At 41.1% G+C, this 27735-nt stretch overlaps 1 protein-coding gene across 1 annotated transcript in view; it reads left to right on the forward strand.

Moving 5' to 3' along the window:
• LDLRAD4 (low density lipoprotein receptor class A domain containing 4) overlaps positions 1 to 27735 on the forward strand; it is a 248936-nt gene that overhangs the window by 52232 nt on the left and 168969 nt on the right. Inside the window, exon 2 of the mRNA XM_030011407.2 lies at positions 8128 to 8586. Coding sequence (XP_029867267.1) covers positions 8547 to 8586 — 40 coding nt within the window. The 5' untranslated portion in view covers positions 8128 to 8546. The remainder of the gene's footprint in view (positions 1 to 8127; positions 8587 to 27735) is intronic.

The following is a 27735-nucleotide window of genomic DNA, read 5'->3' on the forward strand; positions in this document are numbered from 1 at the left end:
TATATAGGCTGTCTGAAATAGTTGCAGACCTTCTTTAGGTTAGAAGAGGCATACACACGTGAGTGCCTTCTTGCACCAGCTGCAGCAATATTGCAGAATGCCGATGTCTCCTGTGCTGCTTACAGTAGTGCCGGGAACATCCTGCAGCTGATGTGCCTGGTGCTGTCTATGGTTTCTTTAAACTGGGTTTTGCTTGTCTGGATAATGTTCCATTTGCATCTCTTCAGGCAGCACGCAGATGATGTTGGCTCCTGAGACGCTGTAAATAAACCAGATGAATTCTTGTGGCATGGCTTGATTCACAGGAAACTAGAACTATCTTTGTGTAGTAATGTGTATAAAATACTAGCGGGCCTTTCTCCTACGTTCCTTACCCTCCTGAACAGCTGCTGCTCACAGCAGATGGACTTTTATAGCACTGACTGATACCGCCTTCCAGAAAGTTATGAAATTCTTATCAGTGCGTGTTCAGTGCTTCTTCAATTAATATGGTGGCAGTTTATGCTAATTCGATTGTATAGTGTTACGTTTTATTCTTTAGCAGAAGAGGATTTTCCTTGGTCATGGCCGAAGTGCATAGGATGCTATACCCTTCTTGAGAGTGGCTTAGCACCCTCACTTCCTGGTGGTGTACGTAGCAAACCCAAGTGCTGTACAGATAGTAGTTTTATTCTTCAACAGCTTCCACGCCCCTTTCTTCAGCACCAGTTCATTTTTCATTACAATTAGCATAGGTTCTCTTCTGCTTTTTGCGTTTGCCAAAATGAGCATTGTGTTGTGCTTTTTCAGTCATACCAAGTGTTTTGACAGAAGTTGGAATAATGTTGGATAACTCCTCCTATTAATCTCTGAATTTTCAGATTCCCATATATGTTTACCCCCATAGTCCCCAATACTGTTCAGTGGGAGGACTGCGCCATTCTGAGTCTAAAAGCTGCTTGAGATTTTCACACGGCAGGTACTGTCTTCTGCATTTTCTTTCCAGAACAGTCAGAGTGCAGATGTTTCTGCTTTCAGAAATGACGTGATGCTTGGCTAGATCCACACAGTCTGCTTTTTATGAGCAAAGAAGGTATGTGTGTCTGTATCTTCATTGTGTGTTTTAGGATTTTTGGCTGCTCTAACCAATTCAGTGGGAGAGGTTGGTTTTGGCTGTGCACCCTTTCCCTGGTGGGTGCAATGCCCTCACCCAAATGGTGCTATCGGTAGAGAGAGGAAGGGTGCTGCTGGATCTCCTAGGGATGATGGGCATGGTTGACATAACTATCATTTGCTGCAAGAAAGGAGCACTGCCCATTTGCTTCTCTTACGCAGGGTCTGTCAGTGGAAATGACAGATGCCTGTGTGTTACACCAAAAAAACCTAGATAAAGATAGAGAACTTGGGAAGCATGTGTTGGCTGGCGAAAAGCTAGGAAATGCGTGATGCACACTTGGAAAACGAAGAGCTTGTAAACAACATACATTGCTTGTGTCCGTGTAGTGGGTTCTCGAGGTGAGAGGAAGCCAGAAGAAGCATTTAGTTGAAGCAGCAACGAGTTGCTGTGGGAGAGGAGGAGGAGAGAAACGTGTTTCCGATCTTATGCTGGGCTCCATGTTGATAACGGTCTTAGCAGATCGGCAGTGGCTATGTTGTGTTCTCCTAAGGTGTGTCCTCCTCACTCACACATCCTGCATGGCACGGCAGAGTTAAACCAGTAACTTCCCTGTCCTACTGCTGCTTATCAGGGTGGTCAGGTTCTGCAGCTGTGACTCACAACCACGTTTTTTCCAGTGGCATGCAGGGATGCTAAATGCCCTTTGGAGTGTAGCTGGATGTTGGTTACTCAAAGTCTTGAGATATGCAGAATCCCCTGGGTTTCTGGCAACTGCTCATTCCTCAGACAAGTCACGGGAACACCAGTCAAAAACTTGCGATCTTTTCTCCAAGCTGCTCAATGTAATTTTTGCTTTTCCCAGCCTTCTGCAAATTAAAATACTGACCCTGTGTTGCTTTGGAAAAAGATCGAGACTGGATTCCGATCTTTACTACCTTTTTGTTATTTTGGCAAATAAAATTCAGAGCTCAGGTTTTTCTCTGACTGGTCAGGTTCATAGAGCAGCATGATTAATGATTTCTCTTGACAACTTCTGGTAATTATAGTTTTATTAAGGTCCAAAAATAAACAATGCAATCTTCTCATTTGCCCTGCATGACACAGCTTGTACAATTTCTCCCAATAATTATCTCATTCAAATCCAATAGCTTGTCACGGAGATGTTAGTAAACTTTTCCACTGGGGTTTTAATGCATTTTGTCAGCACAGCTATGGTAAAATGTATGGCTGTTTAGTTTGTTCGTAGAGATAGAAAATAGAGGACCCAAATTCATTATTTCACTTAACAAGATTAATGGAAGGAAGTGTGGCATGCTCCTTTGTGTTATCAGTTATTTATAGGATTTCTTCAAGTGAAATACTCCTTGCTTTCTGATTACCAGAGGTTATTCACTTTGGTGTGAAGCTACTAAACAGACTGATTTTTGTATCTTTGCTTCAGTTTGTTGCTTTGCTCCAAAGAGAAGTAAACAGGAGGAGAAGAAATGTCCGCACCGAAACATTCATCCTTTTTCTTTTAAACTACGCCTTGTCTGTAATGGTTTTTGCAGTGTGTGCTGGCATTGGGCATATATTTTGCTTTAACATTTTCTTAACAGGCTAGAAAAAAAACGATGCTTGGTTTTGGCCATATGCCCTCTTCTCAAGACCTGTTTCCTGCTTCAACTAATGCAGAAAGACCACACCTCGCTTTGGTTGTCCTCTGTTTGCCCCAATTCAGGGAGTGCTGTAACAAAAAGGAAGTAAAAAGAAGCTTGGACACTATTCTTAAACAAGCTGAAGAGTATCTGAAAGTATCTCTAGGAATATAAATATGTATAACATAACTTAACATACAAACTCATTTGGTAGGTCACTGAAATGCACCAAGATAGTGAAATACAGCAGCTGTTTTAAGAAGTCACAACTGACCTATACCAATATTGAAGATAGAAAGTGACAACAAATGATGTATATGTGTGTGTGTGAGAAAGATATGATTAGATAAACTTATTTTAAATGTATGGTTTTCAGTTTGATATGTCTCTGGTCTCCTGTGAAAGTCACCTTGAGTTTTTTGAGTGGTCTTTGAGTTATGGAGCATAGTATTTCCCAGGAACTAGGATTCACATAGCACTGGTGCAATACTATATTGGAAGAAAGTAAAATTATGGATAGAAGTAAATAAAATAAATGAGGATCACACAGTAAAATGCAGGCCTTGCTATCTAAAAGAGTAGGTATAACTGGTAGATATTAACATGTCTAGTTTAGAAGTCTCTATGAGAAGCAAAAGAAAGCCTGGAAAACTTGGTGAATCCAAAAGGGGATGGAGAGGTGAGCTATACGTGTGCACATATGCTTCATTTTAAATTGCTCTAGCAAACTTTAAAAGATAGTTTTACAAACACTGTTCTATAAAAACAAAACGTTGGAAGCGTTTTTCCAGCCAGAAACTTCTTAAATACATACCCAAGTCTGTGCTGCCTTAACGTATAGGAAGTATAGGCCTTCAGTGAAGTGTTTAAGCATGTGGATGGTTCAGTACTTGTCCTGGCTTTGATCACATTACTTTTTTCCTTGAATTTGGAGACAAGCTTAAATCTCCTGGTGAGCTGGAGTCTGCTGCCAGCTGAGCCAGTGTTGCTTCTGTCCTGCTTTTAGCCACAGAGCGGGTGGGTGCCGGCGGCAGCTGAGCTCCCGCTGGGGTCTGTCCCTGTTTGGTACCTGCCTTCTGCAGGGACTGCAGTGAGAGCAGGGCAGGTTAGCTTAGGCTCTATCCCTTTTTACGCTTCTTTCACCTGAAAGCTAGAAATTCAAGCAGCAAGTCCTTCCTTGATTAAGTTAAATTAAACCACAGCTCACAAGCTCTTCAGTAACTTTTTCAAGAATGTAAACATGTGGGCTTACTCTACGGATAACTCCTGTTATGAAATTTGTTAAACACCTTAGTGAAACACTGTCCTTTAGGATGCCTTGTGCCACGGGCTATCACAGGAAACGCTTCCCGTGGCCGTAGCCCTTCTGACAACACATCCAGTGAGTTCTTAATGCCTCTGTGGGAACCAACAGCACGTGGCCAGAGAAATAGACTGTATATAGTGAAAGGAAATGGAAAAAATCAGACAAAAACCCCCAAGCTGCAGCATTTACATGTCAGCCAGTGCTTTTGATTTTTTTTTAGGAGATCACAGAGGTAGCAGTCTTGGAAAAAGCAGTATTTCACTTCTTCTTTCAGTGCAAGTTCCTCCAGGCTTGGTCCTGACTGATTGCACAATACTTCATAAAATGTAGGTATTATTGCAGGTTTAATGACACTCATTGGCTACTTTTCTCTCTCAGATTCTTTTTTACAGTGGTCCTTTAATTCTGCATTTTCAAATGTTTAGAAAAGAGGAGTAGCAGTTTGACTAGCTAAATATACCATGAGAACATGTAACTCACACAAGGTGTTAAATGGTCAAAATATTTTCTGTTTGCAATTTGTGTGAGGTTCAGATGGTGGTGTCCTTCCGAGGACCAAATCTGAGAAAAGTGGAGAGGATGGAAACAAATGGATTTTTCTCTAGGTATTCAGTCACGTAAGCGCATAGCTGAAAATCTTTATAGCACAGCTACATATTTATAAAACACAATGTTTTGCTTTGGTTTGCTTCTGAGACTCATGTAACACTGCAGTGGATGAATGAAAGCAGAAGTGGAAGCAGAGTTCCTGTTGCAATTGGAAAGGAGGTAACAGATGGAGCAAAGAGAAAATCTCTAGTTTTTCTAGTCTACGTTTTCTCTTTGCCATCTGATCAGTATAATGGGACATGTTCCCACTGGGGTCTCTGCAGGTTGTGAAAAATGTAACAGTTACATCAAAGCTCACACCTTATTGTAGTTCTATCAGTATTGTTTACTTTCCATGCTCTTTTTCAGAAACATATTTTGACTTTTCGGTCCTTTAAGCAGGCTGGTTTAACATTTCTGCACCACACTGGTATAAAATGATAAACGCATAGCTTCACTGGAGTTGGCTGAGCCACACCGAAATGTGTCAGTAGAGGTCCCGACCCATTCCGTGCATGCAAACATGCCAGTCTGTTAGGAAACAAACACAAACCTCCTCTCTTTAAACATCAGTTCAGCTTTAATGGAAAATTTCTGGATAATGTAATGTACAATGGAAAGGTCATAGCTCTACATGCTGTTAGAAATGGAATTTGCCATTTTCCTGATTTGCTGTGGTATTGGCTGGGCTGCTTTGTTGTCTTCAGCTGGATGCATTCAAAATCTGAGACATCTGAAATTGTTGTGCAGATGTGACTGATGAAAGGTCTGCCTGTTGACAATACTCATTAAATAGCCTGCTTAGCCATAAGTGTGAAGCATTTTATAAGTACTGAACTTGGTTTTGAGTTGTGAAGAGGCCCAGCAAGCGCTGAGCACTGCACAGGCTTGCCCCACCAGCCTGCTCTGTTTCCTTGCTCACCTCCTGCCAGCCACCTCTGAGTTTGTTACCTGCCAAGAGAGAACAGTTCTTTTGCAGTGATAGAAAATGCTCACTTAGGACAATCAAGAGATATCAGTATCTTCTTTCACTTGAGTCCTTAAGGGAGGACTTAAACCTGATGCAGTGCACTACCTTTTAAATGTTAAGGTCTGAATGAACTCTGTGTTTCAGTGTCCTGTAGTGTTGTTAAAATTACATCTTTCTATTTGAAGAAGCAGTGGTTGCTGAAAGTGCCTGCATCATAGAGTTTCTTTAGCACTGCTGGGTTCTTAACTAGTTTAGCAGAAATGTTGAAGATGTGGAAAATAATTCTGCTTTTAATAAAAAAGTTAATTTTCAAGAAAGTAAAAGTATTTTATTCTTTTGAGAATCAGAAGTTTATTTTATCCAATACAAAGATGTAACAATAAGAGAATTTCCCTGGATGCTAAGGTATTAGTGCATATCTCTTGAGCATCTCTAAGATGGGGAGAGAAACTAAAATGCTGAAAACAGAAGGCATCAAAATTGCGGATTTATAAACCAAAATCAAAAGTTATAAGGCTGAAAATGTGAATGCAAATATGGACCAGCTTTTATAAATATAGAAGAAACTCAGGCCTCTAGAGAAAAAGCTTGGGAAATGAGTGCAGCATCCATCTGTAGTCATTATAGAATAGTTAGCACAATGTTAAGAGCCAAAAGAAATATGTGCTGCAGTGTATGTATATTATACTTGCTCAGCTGTATGTATTTTAGAATAAAATAACCTCATATGAAATGGTTATTAGTTGTATAGAGCACTTTGAAGGGCTGAAAAAGCATCCTGAGGAGCTGACATTCAAGAAAAATAGTTTTAAACACTATTGTAAATTTTTTTTAATGCAGCTTTATCTGATAGAAGTTAATACATGTAAAAGCATTGTTTTCAGGGTTTTTTTTCTTAATTTCTACTTTCTCCTCTATTAAGTTGAGATGTTTGGGTAAGAAATGGGGAAAACATTTTAAATCTGTTCTGTAACCTTACTTGATTTGAACGCAAACTACTAGTTCTGAATACAAGTAACCAGTCAGTCCTGTGGTGTGTTTTGAGACAAAAACATGTGTTCTTCAGTAACATTGCCTTAACAAAACTGGGGGAAAAAAGCAGCAACATCATTAAGATAGAAAATTTGTCTTTGTTAGCAGCTAGCTTTCATTCAGTGTGTCCTGAGGAAAATGGCATTCATCAGGTGTCAGGCTCACTTGGTTGCAGTGGCACACCTGAGAAGAGATCCTTTTTGTCCCCCAAGAAAGGGCCCTAACGAAGTCCTTGAGGGCCGGCTGGCTGTGCACTTGGCGGGGCCTGCAGAGCACACTGTGCCCCAAGGAGCATGAGAATCTTCTCTGCAGTTTTGGACCATCTGGGATATCCAGCCTTACGCTTCAGGATATAGGCTAGTCTCTAGATCTTGCAGGTCAGGGTAGAGGGTGAAGTGGGGCTGGGGAGCGGGTTATTCACACCTGCCTCCTGAGCCCGGTCTTGCACTGTTCTCTGAAGCAGTGGGTGCTGGGACCAACAGTGACGCTGGCACCCTTGGACATAGGCTGCTCCAGAAGATGGGCCTCGGGTCCAATCCAGTACTGCAAGCCCTGGCTAGACTCACTAGCTAAAATCCATTAGTAGATCATAAAATCATCACAGATGTAGTTTCAACCTGCCTGTGCCACTGAATTGGGAGATAGCGAGCCAAGCATTATTGCGTGAAGGAACAGGATGGCTGGGGAGTGAGTGGGTTCTCCTCCAAGTCCTCTTTTCTTCCTTGTTTTCTAAAATAATCTGTCCGCTAAACACGTAGCTGTCTGCTGTTCACCTTCACCTCATAAAAGTAAATGTACCCTAGTTCTTAAAAAGCTGGATGTGCAACAACTCTAGTTTTCAGTGAGCTGCAGATATCCCTGCTATGCAGAAGTAGTAGTATCAAGAAAAACTTAATCACCTTTCTCTTGTATAGCCTGTGGGTGTTTTTAACCTTACCGAATGTCTGAAGACATCCGAATTGCGTCATCTGTGTTACAATTGCGATTTTAAATAGATAATCGACAGCAAGACATACAAAGTTTTTTAACCTCAGAAGACTGTTAGAATGGCATATATAGTGTCGGCAAACAGCGCTCTCTTTCCGTGCTCCAGAAAAGAAGGGAAGCAGCTATGTGAAATGCTAATAATCTCACTGTGGTTTTGAATAGACTAGACTTCAGAGCCTTGAGTATTTTTCCTTTTCCCTTTTAACTGCAATTTTGTTATTGTATTGCTGCCCCCATCTCTGCTAAATATGGCTTTTGAAATGTAAATCATATCATGTTCTCAGAGATGCATATGACACCCTCAGCACTGTTCCTCTTTGCACTTCAAAGAGCTGTGTGGTCACACTTTGCATCTCAGCAAAATCACAATATTTGCCTTCTGAAGATCTCCTTTAATGTGTACAATCAATCCCTGATAATGTGTTTTGGGTTTTTGTTCCCTGGAGTCTGTTAATTTTAGTGTTGCTACAGGTCATCAGGAAACATAATCTCTTCTTTTTTAATTTCTCAGTGAGCGTGCCTGAGGGGAGAAGAACACAAGAGAGGAGAGACAATTGAACATCACCATTGTCCGAGACCTGAAAAAATGGTGCTGGATGAACAGAGGATTGGAACTTAATTGTAGAAGGGAAATAAAGTCTTGGCAGGCGATTTGCTTTATTTCCACATTCATCATGGCCCAAATCCTCTGGCTGGCTGGTTGATGGGACTGTCCAACGCTTCCTATTTAGGTTCAGTGCAGATATCCTCTGCCTACGGATTGAAAGACCTGGGAGCAGGTGGGAACTGGATGGTGCCAAATACGGGAATGGAAAGAGAAATGGACTCTGACAAGCTAAGATGGAAGTGACTTGACAGCTCTAAGCTGAGCAGTTGTCTCCGGTAAGGACAGGTTAAGACGGGAATCTCAAGCTTCACTGGGAGAGCAGTATGCAGGAAGCTGGTTTTCAGGCCACAAATGCTTTCACAGGTAAGGACTTCTGTTCTAGTTCAGCTCATAGTTTTGGGAGTGTGTACTGGAGTTTAGAAAATCAATTGAATAGGTCCTGGCTGTTGTTAGCGCCTTGTAGTACTTTCAGTTTAAATAATATTTTAAAACAGTTCACTTGAGGAACAGTTCAACACTTGTATTAACAGTGAGTAATGGAGTTATCTGTATTTCAGGCCCCCTGAAACAGACGGCCACAAGCCTTAGGGAAGGTGTATCTCAGCTTTCCTCGTTAAAGTACTCATTAACAGCTTAACAATGAGTGGCCTCCTGGGTCAGGATAAAAATAGTCTGTTAAGTTGTTCTTGTGTTCGACATGAGAGTCTGGCGAGGGCATGGGATCGACACGGTTCATATCAGAAGGCTTCTCAGAAACATGTCAGCATTGAGCTTTATCTCATCAGCCGGAGCACATCTCTGGGCAAAACTTGCCAGGTATCTTCTCCTTGTACTCCCTCCCACCCTGCACCATTGATGTGCTGCAATGCTTGAACTGGCAAAACTGGAGGTCTTTAAAGGTAGGTGTTTCACCTGCGCCCAGTGTATTTCCCTGTAGATATGTTGAAAATGAGAAAAGGTGCCAAGGTGCTGTGTTTCTCTGAGGAAAGCTCCCTCTAGTGTGAACTTCGCTGGAGTTCATTCAGTGCTTTCCCTTTCTGGACTGGTTTCTGATTTGAGAGCTGGGAGAAGGAAATGGGGATCAGAAGATCCTGCTGCTTTGTTTCCACATCTGCTGGCCAGCTGAGACCCTGCAAGAAATGGGTGGAAAAACAACTGGATATTCCTCTTGTTTTAGTAGTTGTTAGATAATGGATTAGTACCACAGTGAAAGTTAGTGATGTGCAAGACGTTTATTTTTCCAATTAAAAATTTTTGCCTTTAGAAGATGTTTATTGGTTTGGGGGTTGTGTGTATGGCAAGATCATTTTCTGTCTTGGGCTGCTTTACCCGGGGCTGCCTGCTGTTCTAGGAGCTCTTCCAAGGAAGGAACAGGAAAACTGTTCATTTCCCCATGGGCAGGCTCCCACTTCGTCCTTTCCAAAAGCAGATCCACCCTCAGAGGCTAGTACCACCGTTCCGGCTGCAGTGGGGTGTCAGCTCTGTGTCTGGCTGTCCACACCAGCACATTGGTTTGGAGCAGTAGCGCAGTTCTGAACTGTCTCCGTTGCCTTGCGCTGCTTTGATTTACAACATGGTTTCTGTGTGTGTCAGCGAGACGCATCTTGAAGGAGAGGAAATGGGAAGCTTTTCTCCACATGTGCTCCAGTGCTGATGGGAGATGTGAAGTCCGGGACCACCGCAGGGCCCTTCTGCCTCTGCATGGCCAGCAGCATACTCGTACAGCTCCCCACTGCCATTCTTGTCCTGTTTGTGTATCTTCATCCTCGCTGCCCTCTGCCAGCCCTCAGCTCATTCTTAGGAGTTTTTGCCACTCCTTTGCTCTCCACCAAAATTCCTACTGTGTGGATATCTGTTCTCTTCCTTACCTGCCCTGCCTTCTGTGGCTCTCCTGTGCTGAAAAACTTACTACCTTTAGTGCCCATGTGATCCTATATTATTTTCTTTCCAGCTTTACACTCTTCTGCCACAGCATCTGCTATCCCTTAGCTCCCAGAAGGTAGGGGTTGTTGACACTGTGATCAGGGCGCTTGGGCAGCAGGGTGTCAGAAAGCTGGTAACCTCATGACTGCTGCTGGGTGGAAGAGACCTGGCAAACAGTGCTGCATAAAATTCAGGGAGATGAAACTGGGGTCCCTGGAGGCCCAGGACAACAGTCAGACTGTGGTGACAACCCAGCAGATTCAGACCTATTCTGGAGACTTTAACAGCGTGAAAGTTAGTTGGTCTCTCGTAAGGAGTTCTTATATTCTTTTGGAGGTGCCCTCAGGTAAAGATGTTAATAAACATTTTCAAATCTTGGTAGCTCTACTAAAGAATTATTAAACATGGAGTTAAGTTGCACCATACATTTGGGCGACTTGTAAAGGAAATGGGCAGGAGACTTGTAAAGGAAACAGGTTGAAATATCATTGCTTTATATGAGGAGAAGGCAAGGACTTCTGTATCTTCCAACTTGTATCAAATTGATATCAATATATGCTTTTTGGAGATCTTTCTTGTTCCTTGTTAGATTTATATTATGCATTCAGCAGTAAACAGTGGGTAGGTATGTATTTCTTAGAGAAATTCATTGGACTGTGTTACGCTAATTTAAGAGTTACAGTAAAAGTGTAATGGCAGGTGCATATATGATTGCTCTTCTGATCCTTGCTGTACTGCTCCTTTTGTTTTATTGGAATGTCATTTTAGCTGTAGAAGAAAACAGTAGCTGCTAGTGGCAGAGGGGGCATGACCACATGCAGAAGGGAGCTAATTTGTACAGAAAAAGCTTTGATATCTGAAACCTGTGCAGTGTCAACACTGAATCTAGCCACGCTAAGTGATTGCAGCTATTGCAACAATCAGAGTAATCATTTCAATTTACAACTGAACAGAGTGCTGGCAAAAGAAGCCTGCGAGGATGATGCTTCTGTGTAGCCACCTTCGGAGTATTTCATAAACCTCCTTTCCACCTTGCTAATTGCTGTGACCTGGAAAGGCTTACAGTTAATGTTAGGAGATATTTTGATCCTGTCTGTACACTCATTTTATTGGCACAGATGCCAAGGCTGCCCTTTTTTGCAGATGGCTCTTGTTCCATGAGATGGGCTCATCCAATCACTTTAACATATATTAACAAACAATAGCTTATAGTTACAACTTTTTCACTTTACTGGCTAAATACTAATTTCAGTATATCATGCAAGTATAATAGGTTCAGGATTACCGAATGTAGAAAAGGCAATGGAAGGGAAGTGCTCCTAGGCTTGATTAGAAAGGAGATGGCTGAGCCTATGATGGCAAAAGGCAATTTGAGTGATAGCAATCATGAAAGAGCAAGCTTATCATTCTTCAGAAGACAAGAAGAGAGAACTTGAGAATAAAAGCAGTAGTATGCAAGACAGTAGATTTCATTCAGCTCATAGAGCTGATAGGTAACATTTTTTGGGAAACAAACCTAAGAAATTCAGGAAAGCTGGTAATTTCTAAAGGAACTAACTTTTTCTCTTCCAGTCACAATAAAGAATATTAAAATCACAAACATAAAAGGTGTCCCAATAAAAAAGTGTAAGAAACAAAATTGCATGATCTGAAAATTGAGGACTCATACAGAAAGTGGAAACTAGATACGTTACTAGAGATGAGTGTAAAAGAACATTAGAAGAATGCAAGGGCCAAATCAGGTAGGCCAGGGCACAAAACAAAGTACAACTAATGAAGGACGTGGTAACAAGGAAATATGCTGTGTTCTCAATAGTAATAATAAGATGACTGAGTTTCTGGACTAGTAGTTGAGAGGGAATGACAAAACTCATGATCTGATAGTGCAGGGAGGACCAAGTAGTTCATGACATTTTTTGCATCATTCTTTGCCAAAAAGGGTGACCTGTAATCAGGTGGCAAGAAAAGGACTGCTACCTTGAGAAAGGTAAGAATTCCAACTAGAGCAGGAACAGAACTGATTATAAACTAATGAGATTGGATAATAGGTATTTTAGAACAAGCTGGAGCTTATTAACTTATCTCTGCAACTTAGGGTGAAATAGCTGAAGCAATGTCTGAGCAATTAGTGGTTACACTGGAGAACATTTGGAGGACAGTCTAGGTTCAAAGAACCTGAAAGAGCAAACACTGTACCTACATGTAAGCTTTCCTGGGTACTTCTTTTTCCCCTTTGGAGTAGATAGCTTATCTTAAATTCTTGGGGGAAAAAGTCTGAATCAAATAACCAACTGATTTTTTTAATAAATAGCCTGTAGATAATAATATGATAAATGAATTTGCATGTTTTTTTCCAGAAGGTACCTTATCAGTGGAGCCTAATTTACCTCTAAGTAGAGAAACAGTATATCTTGACTTTTGGAAGGCTTTTCACCCTTTCATAAACAAGGTGGCAATATGGGCTACAAGGTGGGTACACAGTTGGCTAGAAAGCTGTTCTCAGAATAATTACTAGTGATGCATAGTCAAACTAGAAGGATATGTCAAGTGGGATTCTGCCCTGGATTGCCTGAAAATATTCAATATTTTAATTAATGACTTAGATGATAGAATCTGCATGCAAAATTTCCAGATGACACCAACCAGGGAGAGGATGTAAACCCTCTGAGCACAGGATTAGAATTCAAAATTAATGTGGTATTGGAGAACTGATCTAAAATAAATATGATGCAGTTCATCAAGGACAAGTTCTAAATTGTGGTTGAGCAGGAATAATCAGCTGTGCAAATCAAAATGTAGAATAACTGGTGAAGCAGCAGGTCTGCAGAAAACAGATGGGCAGTTGCAAGAGATCAGGAAACGGCTATGAATCAACAATACTATGCCATAAATGTTATGCAAGAATATATGGACAGGAGTCTGCATATAAAACATGCAAAATAATTTTTCCACTCTACTTAGCATTTGTGTGGCTGATGTACTATTTCTGCTCTGAGCAGAGCTCTTTGGGCCCATTGGAAGCATCCAGAGAAGAGCAAAAGGAAAGGCCAGAGGTCTAGACAACATGACCCCTGAGAATTGAAAAAACTGTCTTTTTCAGACTATAGCAGTAATTCTGAAATTTTCGGCAGATGTTTTTCCTAGGTTCCCACAAAGCCGTGGGGATTTGTGCCGGGGCATGTGTCTGATGCACTGAGCTATGTGGCAAGATGTGGCCATGATAGAGAGGTACTTCAGTGTGATGGTCAGAAGGACCACCTCGCTTGCACACTTCTTAGCTGCCATGAAGTACTGCACCTTCTGCCTCAGCCACTCGCAGTGCTGCGCCAGTGCTAGGGTAACAGTGGTGGGGATCCTGGACAGTCAAGATCCATTTTTAAATTAGCTACTGTCTTCACCAGTGTGTGTTTCGAGTGCTGGTTTAGAACAGTGTGATTCTGAAATTGGCTCTCCATCGTCGGGGAATGTGTGGCACAGGGACATCCAGGATGATCAAAGGATAAGTAGAACACTATGGGATGGATTTAGGAATTGGTGCATGAAGCCTCCTGACCTTGCAAGGTCAGCTTAGGTCCATGAGGATTTTATTAGCTCCGTCTCAGCACAAGCTCTGTCAGACCTGGGCTGACTCGGAGGCATTCCTGCCCTGTGACCCTCAGCACTGCTAGAGGGATTATTAGCTCTGGCGCTATGGAAACAAGAATAAATAGTAAGAAGTTGCTCTGTGCAGTAGGCCCCTGCCCTTCAGTCTAGCACTGACTTTTCCTGTCACCTTCTGATCCCATTCTGTCATAGCTTCATATCTTCTCCCTCACACCTTTCCCTATGGAAGTGATGGCACCCTCAATCTTTCCATAACCCCTTGCAGCCTTATGTCTCAAGGTCATTGTCACCGAAGTTTGACCTTGGGCCATATCCAGAGAGGCCAAATTACTGCCAAGGAGCAACCCCTCAGCTTGGCTGATACTGCCCCAGACCCTGCTTTAGCAGAGAAACTGAACTCATCTCTTAGGAGATCCTCATGCTCGTAGGAACGCAGCTTGCTGGAGCCTCTCCAGTCCCTCCACCTCTGCTCCATAACACCCTGGCACTCAGGACTTCTGTTGCATTTCTTGTCCTGTGTTTTGTGCTCTCCCAACCTCTTGCAGCCTCTTCCCCATCAATGCCCAAATCACCTCGCTCTGTACTGAGGCTCCTCCATCCCTCCCTGTTTGTACATCTGGTCTCTTCCAGAGTTCCTACTCTTCCAGTAATCCTCCTGCTTTTCCCTGCTTTCTTTCACCTTCTCTTGTTTCCAGACTTCTCCCACCTCCAGACCAACTCACTGCAGCTTAGTTCCAGGTTTGTGTAAAGCCCTCTCTTTTAGACTCAAGCCTTCCTTTCCTCCTCTGCCCCTCCTCTGGGGTGGGTACCTTTCCCCACCTCACATCTCTGCTGCGGGGACTTCTGCTGGTTTGTGTAGGACCTTTCTTTGCAGGAAGGCAACCTGAGAGCCTCTCCCCACATCTTGTTTTGCTTAACTTCTGGCGTTTTGGGTGGAGATGTCTCTGGCATGGGGGTGGTAGTTCCAGAATAGGGAGGCTCCTTGAAGGGATTACATGGGAGACCAGATAAATTGCTCCAGCAGATTGCATATGACTCAGTTGGCCATTATTCGTTTAGAGAATGGAAGAGTGAGGGAAGATGTGATAACCATTTAAAAGTATATGGAAATTTCATGTAAAGAGGAAGGTAATAGAAACTGTTTTCCAGTTCTGCTAGGGATAGAGTACGAAGTAACAGACAGGCTTGCTGTGGTGGAGAGATTGAGGTTAGACATTAGGAAAAGCTTTCTAGTGGTAAGCATAGTTAATAACTGCAGCCGATTGCCTAGGGAGGTTGCAAAGTCTCCGTCACTGAAGGTTTTTAAGAACAAGTTAGACAAATATCTGTCAGGAATGCTTTATGTATAGTTGATCTTGCCCTGGGGCAGGGGAATGGACTTCATGAGAGCACTTCCAGCCTTACTTTTCTGTGTTTCTATTATTGCTGGTTCCCTGGATAAAAAAATGTACATTTTTAAAGTTAGTAACCCACTTGCACTACTCTATCTTCTCAGTGTTTAAGTAGATTCTGTTGACCTCTTGGAATAATTGATAAAGGATAGATTAAGAGTCTTGGGTATTTGAAGTCTTAACTCTCTTTTTGCTGGAGTATTGCTCCATTGCATTCCTTCTAGCCTGACCTTCTTTAAACATTTTATTTTGGGGGGGTGTGACATACGTTTCTATGTCTGTGCAACTTGTATAGAAATATTTTAATGTTACAGAAATACTGCATCCATCGTTCTGTTTCATAGTGTGCAAGTATTTTAAGAAAAGCTTTTACCACTTAGATGGTAAGCATATTTAAAAGGTAATTGTTAAGAATAATAAAAAATAGGGCAAAGCCAAAGCAACCGTCCTTTGAGGTTGTTTTCTTTATTATGAATAAAACTGTGTGCGATTTACTTAGCGTAAAATATATAACTGGTGTATCTGCTGCTGAAGCTAGCCTTCTTCCTTGGAATTATAATTGAGGCTCAGTGTAAAACAGCAAAACAGGTTTGAAATGTCTCCTGATAAGTATATAATGTAATTAATATTAAAAGTAGTTGAAAACTCATTTATACATTAATACAGGTCTCCCATACTGCTGTTGTCGTTATTTGCATGATTTTCAATTACAGATAAACATTTCATTCAAAAAATACAACTTGAATATGTAGCAGAGCATTCCCATCCCCCTCTCTTTCAGTTTTGTTTTCATCTGCCTCTTGAAGCTTTTCTGGCCTTCCTAAAATCTCTGCAGTTTTCTCATTTTTATGACTTTCTTATTTTATGACTTTTCAAGGTTACTATGTCACTCACGGACAACCCTTACTGTCTCTTAGTTCTTGGGAGAAATGGATTGCTTTTTGCAATGCCCCTTACTCAGCACACAGATAGTAACAGATCACATTCCATTGTATTCCCTTAGATATTTTATTTAGAGTGTGCATTTTTTGGAGTACAGATAGTATTCTCAGCAAAAATACGTGGAAGAAGATATAACCTTAGTCTCCAAGAGTTTGCTATCTAAATATGTTACATTCAGTAGCATTCAGCAAAACTGTTTTAAGTATAGTAATGCATAGCTTGGAAGTCTCCTCTTCACGGTTAAATGCTTTAATAGAATTACAGGAGAGTGAGAAACTGTGGAAATCAATTTGCGAGCACTGGTGCCATGTGGGAGTGATAGCTTTTGGTGCCAACCTAGTTCTTCTGTTGTCCTTAAGATCAGTGATTAGAATGGCAATGCTTTCTGCTTTAGGTCGCTCTTCAAATCTGGGAGGTCGGCTCTTAAGTTCGATCCCAAACTTCGTGTAGGTGAAACATGTTTTCTTCTTGCTTTCCTTTCACCTCAAGAAAACAGGTAGTTCTCTTCAAACGTCTGGTTGAAGGACTGTTTAATCTTTAACTGGACAGGTACTGCCTTTGCTAATTGAACTGTGGCAGTCCTTATGCAAATAGAGGGGCATTTCACAAGGATTTCGTATTTTAAATGCTTCTCCTTTCAAATTTGTTTTTAACTGGGGTAGAAGACCTCCTTGCCTGTGTGCTTGTTTCAGTGAAGTACTACATCCTTTTCCCCTTGCTAAGGGGAAGAATGGAAGAATTTCGGTGGCAGTCACTTCCAGAAGGTGGCCTTGCTGTGTGAATCCACGTGGAGCTTAGTGAATGTGGAGGCAGTGGAAGGCAGGAAAGAAGCCAAGAGGACTCCAGAGGAAATGCTGTGGTGTGGTGCCTTGGGAAACACCTTGAGAGACACTGGGTGCAGAAAAGGATCCTCCGCAGACCTAGAATTGCAGGCTACTGTATCATATAACACCATTCATATCAAGCGCTATCCTAAAATTATTACTCTGATCTGGAAGGATTTTTTTTTTAAAATTTTAATTAAATTTTCATTAATATTTCAGTTAATTTAAATGCCATTTAAAAGTCAATTAATTTTCAGTCTAGGTGTAGTCTTGGCTATATGTGCCTGGTCCACTTATTCTTATGACAGTCCAGAGCCCAAATGAAAGGCTATGGATTGTGCAGGCCAGGGTGAAAGAAGGTTCAAATTTAGAGAAATGACATGGCCAATGCTATTATTAAAATTTTTTTATGAAGTAGTTGTATTGCTGGAAAACTGCAAACTTCTCCTTCCTAAAATCAGGGGAGAGAATGCTCCAGCATGTTCAGGGAGGATGTTGAGCCTGGATCCTCACCTTTGATAACCATTTTTAGTAGATTATGTTCAGCTGTAGCATTACCATTTGCAAAGTGGATGATTCTTTGGAATGCCTATCTGCCATTTCTCATTTCTTAATAGTACGTGTCATGGTGCCTTTGCATGGTACAACTTAAATCAGCCAAATTGCCAATTCTAGAGTGAATATGACAACAAATTTTGCTGTAGATATGCTACATTTCAGTGTTTAATCATAATAAAAAGGCAGACCTTTTGAATGGACAAAATGAATTCATAGTCCCTCAAGTAAAACCCAGAAAATAAAAAGGGGTGAAATTTGATTGTTAAATTGGCAGTGTATGTTCAGTGTATGTTTTGTGTTGATTCTTTCTAACTAATTAGGTAGCTTGGTGGGGGGGGGGTAGGTGTATTTGTTTGGGTTTTTTGTTTGGGTAGGGGTTTTTTTTTTCCTTTTTTTTTTTTTTTTTTTTTTTTTTTATTAAGAGAAGAGATGGGATATAATGTTCAGGCTATACCCCTGGCTGACGGAGGGCATGTTCACTGCTGAAAAGGCCTTTTGCAGCTGAAGGTAACACTCCCACTGGTGGTGCTTCAGACAAAAAACAAGCCTTCAGCTGTGGCTGTTGAGGGCGGCCAGAAATCCGACACAGGAACACGTACTTCCTTCTAACAAACTGATCAGATGTGTGTCATCAGGCACACTGGGCCAGGTCAGCGGCAGGAGCGGGAGCCGGGAGCGATGCTGCTGCCTCGCCTCAGAGCACCAGCATGAGGCAGGCTGGAAATGAGTTTCATTACACACTTAAAAGTGCTAAAAGAGGAAGCATAAACCCCAAATCGATGCAAAGCTACTGAAGCACTTGACTGCACCCTTTTAGAAGCTGAGGAGGTACAGTGGCCGAGTGGAAACATGAGTGATATTAGCCAAAACCTAATTTTATTCATGTAAAAATAATGCAGGATATTGCCATGTGCTCAGCTCCAGGCGGTGGTGTTTTGAGTGAATAGCATGAGGTGAAGTTTTGGTCTGTTTGGCTTCTGGATTTTTCTGTAATGTCAAGCAGGCCGTTCGACCTTATATTCTATCAATTTCCTTTTACCATAAAATAAATAGTGTGAATTAATGTTACGTTTCTTTGCTGTATGCTGTAGCAATGCCTTTACAAATCAGAACTTGCAGTTTGGGTAAATGGAGAAGTGAGAATACTTGACGTTGCAGGATAAATGTTGTGGTGAAGAAGCCTAAAAGTTATTGAGGAGAAGGTAATATCATGTATACAGAGTTAAATGTTACATTTACTTTTCTGATATTTACACCCTTTTACTTCTTAGGAAAAGAGGCCAGGATGCATGGGGATTAATCTACTTGTCAGGCTGTTTTTTGTTGCTATTTGGTTTGGGTTTTGTTCAGAGCAAAGCTTCTTATGGGTGGGTACAGTCCTTCCTCTGAGCCTTTCTACAAATGCGCGTGTTCCGGTGGCTGTATCGGCTACATCACCCATCCTGGGGCTTGGCTTTCCTCACAGAAGCACTTCGTTATGGAGCAACATGGATCCACCCTAGCATGCACCCCACGCTGCGCCTCTCCCAGGTTTTCTCCCTGGGGGCTGCCCAACCCCTGCTCCAAACCCTTTCCAGAGGGATACTCCCACCCTCTTTAATTTCTACTCAGCCCTCAGCAACAGTGAATAAGCAACATGTTCAGTTTCTAGTAGGATCATTACTTGCTAATAGGTTGTAGCCTTCAAGCCCTGCCAGCCTCTTAGAAACACCCAAAGATACTCTTTTCCCTGGAAGAGAACATGACGCAATACTCTGATATATCTGTAATAACACTACTGCTTTCTGAGATCCATCTTTTCCAAAGCTGTGCTCGTGTAGGGTTGGGAAACTGCTGATTTCTGAACAGAGGAGGCTTTGGGCAGGTCAGCTTTGACAGTATCCGGAGCTCAGAAACTTGTTTTTTGATATCAAAACAAGATTCCTCTGTATCATATTCAAGTCTTGCCTGTAGTCACCCCACTATAATTTGACTGTAAAACTTACCCAGTAGTTCGGGCAGCTGAATCCCTAAGCTTTCTTTGAAAACCATCAAGATGTGTTTCACAGGGGTTTAAGCAGATATATCTGTGTGCGGGTGGCAAGCAGAGGCCCTTTCCCTGCTTTTCACAACCGCAGGTCCATTTCCACGCTCTTTCGTGCCGGGATTAACAATCTGTTAACAGCTAAGAACTGACTGAGCAGTATGTCTTTCATACATGGTGGGTTTTGGTTTCATTTCTTAAAATTTTTTGTCCTATTGTGAGCTCTTTGTGTCCTTAGCTTTCTTGCTTTCTTCACTAGATAGTTACTCCCTTCTGATTTAAGGGCAAGAGTAGAGGAAGCTTTGCTGGAGGAGTGAGGAGTTAACAATGAGGATTTTTCATGGTGAAAACACCAAAAAAGAATCCTACTCTACAGCCAGCATCTAAGCAGCATCTTCAATCCATGCCTCTGAGGATAAGCTCATTTCTGTTGTTTGTGGGTAAAATGGCTTCATTCAATACCATTTGATTGCTGACAGCACTGTGTGCCCATGTGCTGTAGGTGTACATATGCTGAGGGGGTGGGAGGAGGACCCAGGACAAGGTATTGGCTTCAGAAAAGCCTGGAAGACTTGCTTGGATATGAAATGTTCAAGAACTGTCTGTTTATCCTGGAGGCTTAGACTATACAAACCAGTAATTTATACTGGCTGAAGACAGATTCACAGCCTGGCTGTGTACTCAGTCAGTCCTTGATTTAAACGAAAAAATTGGAGTTTGTGCATGAGTCTCCATTTTTCCCCTTCCTGAGCTTTATTATACTTGATTTGTTTATCTCAAAAGAAATACTTTAGAGATAATATCTGCTTCCAGTTGCTCAGAGCGAGAATTTGAAGAGAAACATGACCTGCCATGACAATGCAAGAGTAAGTTCAGAAAAACTTCACTGTTCTTAACTCAGGACGTAGGTGGCATCTGTGAACAAAAGACAACTTTTTATTTTCTGTAGAGATCATAACTTTTGTGCCCAAACCAGTGCTCTTTATAGAAATTGTTGGAGAGTTTCTGTGTAATAAAAGGAATAGGGGTAAGCTCCAACAATAAAGGCAACAAGTATGGTTCTTGAAGATGAGAGAGTTGGGGGTTGTTCAGCCTGGAGAGCAGAAGGTTCCAGGGAGACCTTGTAGCAGCCTTCCAGTACCTAAAGGGGGCCTACAGGAAAGCTGGAGAGGGACTTTTTACAAGGGCATGTAGTGATAGGACAAGGGGTAATGGCTTTAACGTGAAATAGGGTAGATTTAGATTAGATGTAAGGAAGAAGTTCTTCACTGTGAGGGTATTGAGGCACTGGACCAGGTTGCCCAGAGAGGCTGTGGATGGCCCATCCCTGGAAGCGTTCAAGGTCAGGTTGGATGGGGCTTTGAGCAACCTGGTCTAGTGGAAGGTGTCCCTGCCCATGGCAGGGGGGTTGGAACTAGATGATCTTTAAGGTCCCTTCCAACCCAAACCATTCTATGATACTTAATGATTCTATGTTTTTATTCAGTGCCTCCTCTAGTGTATGCATGGAAAATGTGACACAGCATTGATTTAGTGGCTTTTGTACAACCTCTCAAGTATGCTACTGTTCTAAAACCATATTATTCTACATTTTCATATAAACAAGTTAATGTTCTCTCAGGCACATGACTCCTGCTTGTAGCAATGTGTTGCACCAAAGTACCTTCAACTGAGATGAGGACCGTGCTGTGCCAAAACAGTGAAGGTCAGCCCCTTCTAAAATCTCAACATGTGAAAAAGGCAAGATAGAAGCAGAAAGAAGTACTGCTCTCCTGCATTTACAGATAGGCAACTAAGGCACAGATGAAATATTTACGTGGAGTGAGCTAGAAAGCTTGGCAGACCTGAGAACTAAAGCTACAGCCTCTGAATCTGAACCCAATATGAAGGGTGAAATTATAACCACAAGTACTAACATATTTATTTTTATCTCCAAGTCAGCAGTATACCTACTGCACTATTTTCTCTTATTTCCTCTGTTGTATCTTTATTCTTTTTACTTGCTGCCATGAGGAGAAGAACATAAGTCAGTAGGATTTCTTGTGGAAACTGGAGGCTTGCTTTATGCCAGCGTTGCTGGAAAGAATTTCTCTAAAGAAGAATTACAGCTGCCCATAAAATATGTGACACAAACAGACCTTCTCATCTGCAAGTATTAATTGTACATTGGGAAGAAGGGGGTGCTGGGATACAAGACTGCTTGAAGGATATGGGATATTACTTGAGGGCTTAAAAAAAAAAATCTGTCATTGAATTGCCAACTAGAGAGTAGGATTATTGAAATTTGTGGGAACAAAATTTAGTGAGATGAATACAAATAAAGCTGTCCACATTAGTTTCACTTCTTTTTCAAGGATGTTTGAATGCAAAATATGATGTTCGTTAATGTTATGCAGGCAGGCTCATTGCTTTGTTGCTTTATACGCATATGGATCAGACTTATGTGGTGTCTTAAGACATATTTTAAAGAGCCTCAGAAAGGTCTATTCTTTATGTAACTTGCTTTCTCTGAAGGAAAAAAGGCAAGTTTTGTGGAAAGATCGTATTTCATACTACAACTAGTGGTCTGTTTGGAAAGCAAACAAACAAGATACCAAAACCCACAAGTATTCAGGCATATGAGCCCTTCACCTTCAGGAAATCTTTAAATAAGCATTCAAGATTCTTCAGTTTGCTAAGGGCCATCTTCTGCTACATAAACAAAACAGCATTAAAACAGGTCCTGGACAGCCAGTGGGGAGAAAGTTCTCATGCAAGTGAAATTGGCTGTTGCTGTATTAGCATTTTGCTTTTGATCAGTATTGTGATTGTGAATGAAATCCCCCGGTTGTCCCCATTCATGGCACTGTGGTTCAGCTCACGAGACAGCTTTGTTGCCACCAGCGTCGCCAGTACTTGCTAACAGAAGACTAGAGAAGGTAAAGTTGCTTTTTTCCAGCTGTTCGGTACCTGTGGCCTAACAGAGGGGCAATGGGATGCTGGATGTGTTAATGAGAGAAATAAGGAAAGAGAAGTAAGACCTAGGGACAATATCTAGAATTGAGGTGGGCTTGCAGAATTTCACCCTGAAAGAAATATGTGCTTGAGCCTGCCACATGGAAAAAAGTGTTCATGGAGAGGCAGAAGAAAGACGTCAAAGCCTGACTTGTGATGGTTGCAGAAGGTAAAGCTGAAGATAAAATTAGAAGTGCATACAGTGGTTAATGTGATTCTCTTAACAGTGATTGCTGTCATTACAACCATACTGAAGTTCTGCCAACACTGGGTTAGAAAGCCCTTTAAATACTTGTACAGGGAACAAACGCTGGAAATCTCATCCTTAAACTGACAGTCTTGAAACAGTTTCAACTGGGATAGAGCTATACTCATTTTTGAGAAGAGTGTCATAAGTCTAGTGTGCTCTTAGTTTTTCTGTTCTTAAATATAGGGCCACTGTCTAAAAGTTAGATCAATGTGAGACTGTAGACGTTACATGATGCCAACAAATGAGTTCCCAGATATTTATAAATAAACTCTTGGTGCGCTCCCATTTTCCTTCCTCTTGTCTTTGCTATTATCCCACGCGTTTGCCCCCAGGCTTTCTGTGCTTTTTTATAGAGTCACTAGTAGTAATTCTCTTTTCCTGAATTTTATTCTTGAAGAAAATAGATCAATTATACAGTGTAATGCTGGTTAGGTTACAGCTAATAGCCGTAGCTGTTAACCTCATGTGTTCTTTTTTACCTCTGTGGTAATATGAATCGTTAAATTGAGTGGAGCAGTAATCCTTGAGATATAAAAATAGAAATCATTTAACAAAGGCATTCCAAAATAATAACCTTAAAAATTCTTCTATTGATTAACATAGTGTAATATTGTCAATATCTTATGACTGTTGCAAGGTTTAAAAAGTGCAACTTAAACTGTGAGAATAATGTGTGGAATGTTTGTTTACCCTGCTGCAGCAAGCATGCTTGTATCGTACTTGAATCTTTCAAGATTATTCTTTGGAAATTAGAAATTAAATAAAGAACAAGGTAGTCTATGTATAAATGGTGCAAGAGATCCCATTTTAATAACACTTGTGAACAGTTGTTAAGAACACTTGGTTTTGCTAAATGCACCTACCAGAAGAGACAAAATTAAATAATATGTCCAGTTCATTTAGAAAGGAGTATTTCAAGTCTCATAATGTTAAAAAGAATCAGATACACCTTTAATACAAGGCGAAGGTACATTACTGCTCTGGTCCACTGTGAAAATAAATGTATGTGTTTTCTCACCACTGTGCAGATGTTCTAATGTAGTGATGATATTCTTACCTGCCACTGTTATCTTTGTTGATTACAAATGACTAAATTGTTTAGTGTGAAGTGAGACAATAACCTTCTCCTTTCCTTTCCTGTCTCGGTTACTTTCGGTTTGTTCTGCAACTTTGTTGAAAGTAATACTGTTTGGTTTTTTTTCTTCTGTCGAAGAAGTAGACTCCACAAGAAGTTACAGGGGTTATAACATCTGTCATTAGATTTCTATATGCTGAACAGGTAATAACGGTAAGTAGACTCCACAAGAAGTTACAGGGGTTATAACATCTGTCATTAGATTTCTATATGCTGAACAGGTAATAATCGGTTAAGTTTAGCTGTCAGTTTGTATATCAGGAAGAATTAAGGAGAACTAAAACTGCATCCTTAAAATAGCAAATAGTTTTATATTAGAATAAGATATAAAAAAAAAAAAATTGAAGGAACAAAGGCTAAAATAAAGCTGATTGGTAAAGCTAGGATGATTATCAGACTGAAGATACAACATAGCTTTGTTTTTCTGTTCTCAGTAGTAATAACACTTAGTTGCTTTGTCTAAGGGTGATTTCCCTGGGAAAAAAAAGATGACTCTGGATTTTACTTCCTATGACAATGCAGTTGAAATTTGGAATGATTACTCTACTTAATGGTTCTGCATCTGCTCCTGACCTACAGTTGTGGGTGTCATGAAGAGTAAATTACATATGATTTAGAGTTCAGATATTGATATTAGCAGGTGTGTGGCTGCATAGTGTGTCAAATGTAATGCTTACCCTTAGATTTATTCTGCTGGACTTTATTGTTAGATATTTGGAGATTCAGTTTCCCCATAATGACTTATGCTGACACTGGAAGACATTCCATCTCTGATGATCTCATGGGTACTCTTGTTAACTGAGAAGAGCTGGTCCGTTCGCTGTGAAATATATCATGTTGAGCTATACATCCCCATATTAATAATTTCTACAAGGCAGAAATTACAGGAGGTGGTAGTTTCTTTTATTAGAACATCTGATTTAGTTGGAGAAAATAGACAAGCTGTGTGCATTGCAACTCCTTCTTTAGGTCTTCAAAAAAGATCCTGAATGACAGGTCTGCATGCTCCAAACATTGCCTGTTTTTTCCACTTGTATCTGTTGATCAATTAAAAGATAACTCGTCTCTTTATAAAGCTTGCCTTGATTAAACTGCCACATCTACAGTAAACCACAACTTTGTAATTTCAACCTTTGCCATTCAGGACACATACCCTTATTTTCTTTGAACTGCCTGAGTTAAAGTTACTTTCAGGCATTCTGCTTTGTGCCGAGTTCTCCCTTCACATTTTCTCACTCTGGGTATAGCCAGGAGGTGCTGACTCTTCTACCTAAGCTCAAATCAAGTTGTGCTAGAAACCCGATGAAGCAGTTGAGCCTGCGATTTGCTTCTCAGTTTATGTTGTTCCCATCCCCTGAGACTTCACTACAGACCTTACTGGTGGCCAAAGTATTCATTTTGTGGCCTGTCATATGTGATTCAAATAATCTATTTAAAGCTTGGTTTCATGCCCCTCAGTCAAATCACCTTGGCTTCAGCGACACACCATACATCTTTGCATCCTTGTGAGGGGAATTTTCCTAGAGCAGGTAAGTCACTTTCTTTGTAGCATTTGCAGTTTTCTGTCAGTTTGAATGTACCTCCTTCCTCTTGATCCCCTGCTCCTCTCAGAGCTTTGCCTACACTTCAGTAGTGACTGCCAGGGGAACCATTTTAGGACCAATGGCAGAGCACACAAGGGATGCAGTACACAGAGGAGAAGTACTGGTCCCCTCACAGCTGCCCTATGCATATGCCACCTTTCTCACCTCTTTCCGATGACCGATCCAAAAGAGAAGAGCCTTTGGGTAAGACTCACCACCTCCACTCAGGTGCTGTGGTCCAGCTGGTAGCCTGAGAACCTGTCTGTAAGGCTTTCTGCCTCTTCCCCATGGAGAGTGGAGCAGTGGTCAAACAGGAGGCTTTACTGGAAACTGTAATGTCCTTTCTTGCTCCAGCTAACAGCCTGAGAGACTGGCTTCTGCTAGCTCCGATGCTCCTACCAAGACTTGACCAAGCTAACTGTAGCAGTTTCTGTTGAAGAGCTATCCTAGGGAGTAAGTGGTTGGAAGATCCCTTCTACCAGTGTATGGACCGGTGTGTGTGTTTTGAGTTACAACACATGAAGAAGATGATGATGATTGGTTTTTTGTTTTGTTTTGTTTTTAAGACTGCTGTTTCTCGTCCCCACAGGAGAGGTGATCATGTGTAAGGAGCCATATTACAAAATCAGGATTTGTTAGCCTTAGTTAGAAGCTTTCTATCATCAGACTGTCTAAAGGGGCTCTACTTATGCCATTTAACGCTTTCCCTTGTGTGGTGGCAGAGTATGCAATTATTTGTGGTTCAAATGTGTGTAAAGTGATGAACAGAAACGTGGCAGGAAATTTATCATTACCAGTCAGGAGCAGAAATGGGTTGGGGATCTTGAAATCCTGGATTTCCTGGGCTTTAAATCATGTGTTACTCTCTCATTTATTCTATTTTTATAAAGAATACATGGAGAACTTGCAAGAGCCATCATGTAAGGGTTTTTTTTTTTGGTTGGTTGGGTTTTTTTGCAACTACTTAAGCACATTTTGCACTTAAAATTCTCCCACTACTGCTCCATAAAACTGTAACTTTTCCTAAGAAAGGAAGTTTTAATACTAAAATAGTGGGGTTTTTTTGTTGTTCCTGTAGTCAATTTTTTCTTTTAGTATTAAACTAGTAACCTGGAAGCTTGCAAAATTTTCTGAAACAAGAGTTTTAAGACAAACACATGGTAAATTTCACATTTCATGAGGAAAGAAATACCTATGAAAACCTAGAAATACCAATTATAAGGAAGATGCGTCTAAGGTACGAAGTGCAGATAGGCTGAGAACTTCTCCAAACTTCTAAGAAACTTAAAAGTTTATGTTTCAGTGTAATTTTCCATCTAATGATTTATTACATAGCCAAATAATGTTGCTGATATCAATGATAGACCTTTCATCAGTTATTACAGCATTTGGTTTTCGTGCTGAGTGCAGTGGAGCCAGTTTCTGTATGACATTTTCATATAATATGCATTATTTCTATCATGGCATCCAAAAAGCAGCTATGGCAATTCAGCAGCTCAGGCACAAAATCTTCTGACTTTTCCCTTTTCATTATGGTTAGTAATAATTTTTGTGTGTGTGTAATTCCTTAAAAAATAGTTGTGAATATTTTTAAGCTTGAATTAGTTTTAGTCCTAGAAGACCACTGTCTGTTGGCTGTCTGTGGTAAAAAGGAAGGAAAAACATATATATGAAGCTAATTTTCAGAAGCTAACTGGTATTGCCAGCAAAATTGTGACTTTATCAATATTAGTTTAGTCTGAAAACTTCTGTAGCAAAAGGGTGTTTTCTGCATGGTGGGAGAAAGAAGGAAAATCACTGGATGCAAGACGGAGGGGAAGCTGACGCGCAAATAAGGCTGTCTCCTTTTGCCTCTGCAGGTAATGTTGCATGCATCAGGACTTTGCTTACTGCACAAGGTGTTCTCCTTCAGTACTAAATCTGCCAACTCAGTAAATCCCAGACATGCTTAATTATCCTGTTCATTTTTCTGGAATAGGGGAACTGGGAAAGGCACCTGGATCCGTCATGTGCTGCAAATACTTCTGCACAATTTATGATCGTTACTGCAGAGAAGACTCCTTTCCATCAGCATTGGCTGCTGCTTGCTGCCTTGGAGTTGGGGAGCATCAGCTGGCGTAGGGCTGGCAGGCAGTCGCAGAACCGCATGGTCCCTGTTTTGAGGTGTAGTCCTACATCCTTTTTAAAGTCCTGTTATGGTCCTGTTACAGTCCTATTGAAATTGGGCTGTTGAGAGACATGTTATCACCAGCGTGTTGGGGACTGAAGACACAATGTCAAATGAAA

This window comes from Aquila chrysaetos, chromosome 4 (genome assembly GCF_900496995.4).
Source record: "Aquila chrysaetos chrysaetos chromosome 4, bAquChr1.4, whole genome shotgun sequence".
In the NCBI taxonomy this organism is placed as follows: Eukaryota; Metazoa; Chordata; class Aves; order Accipitriformes; family Accipitridae; genus Aquila; species Aquila chrysaetos.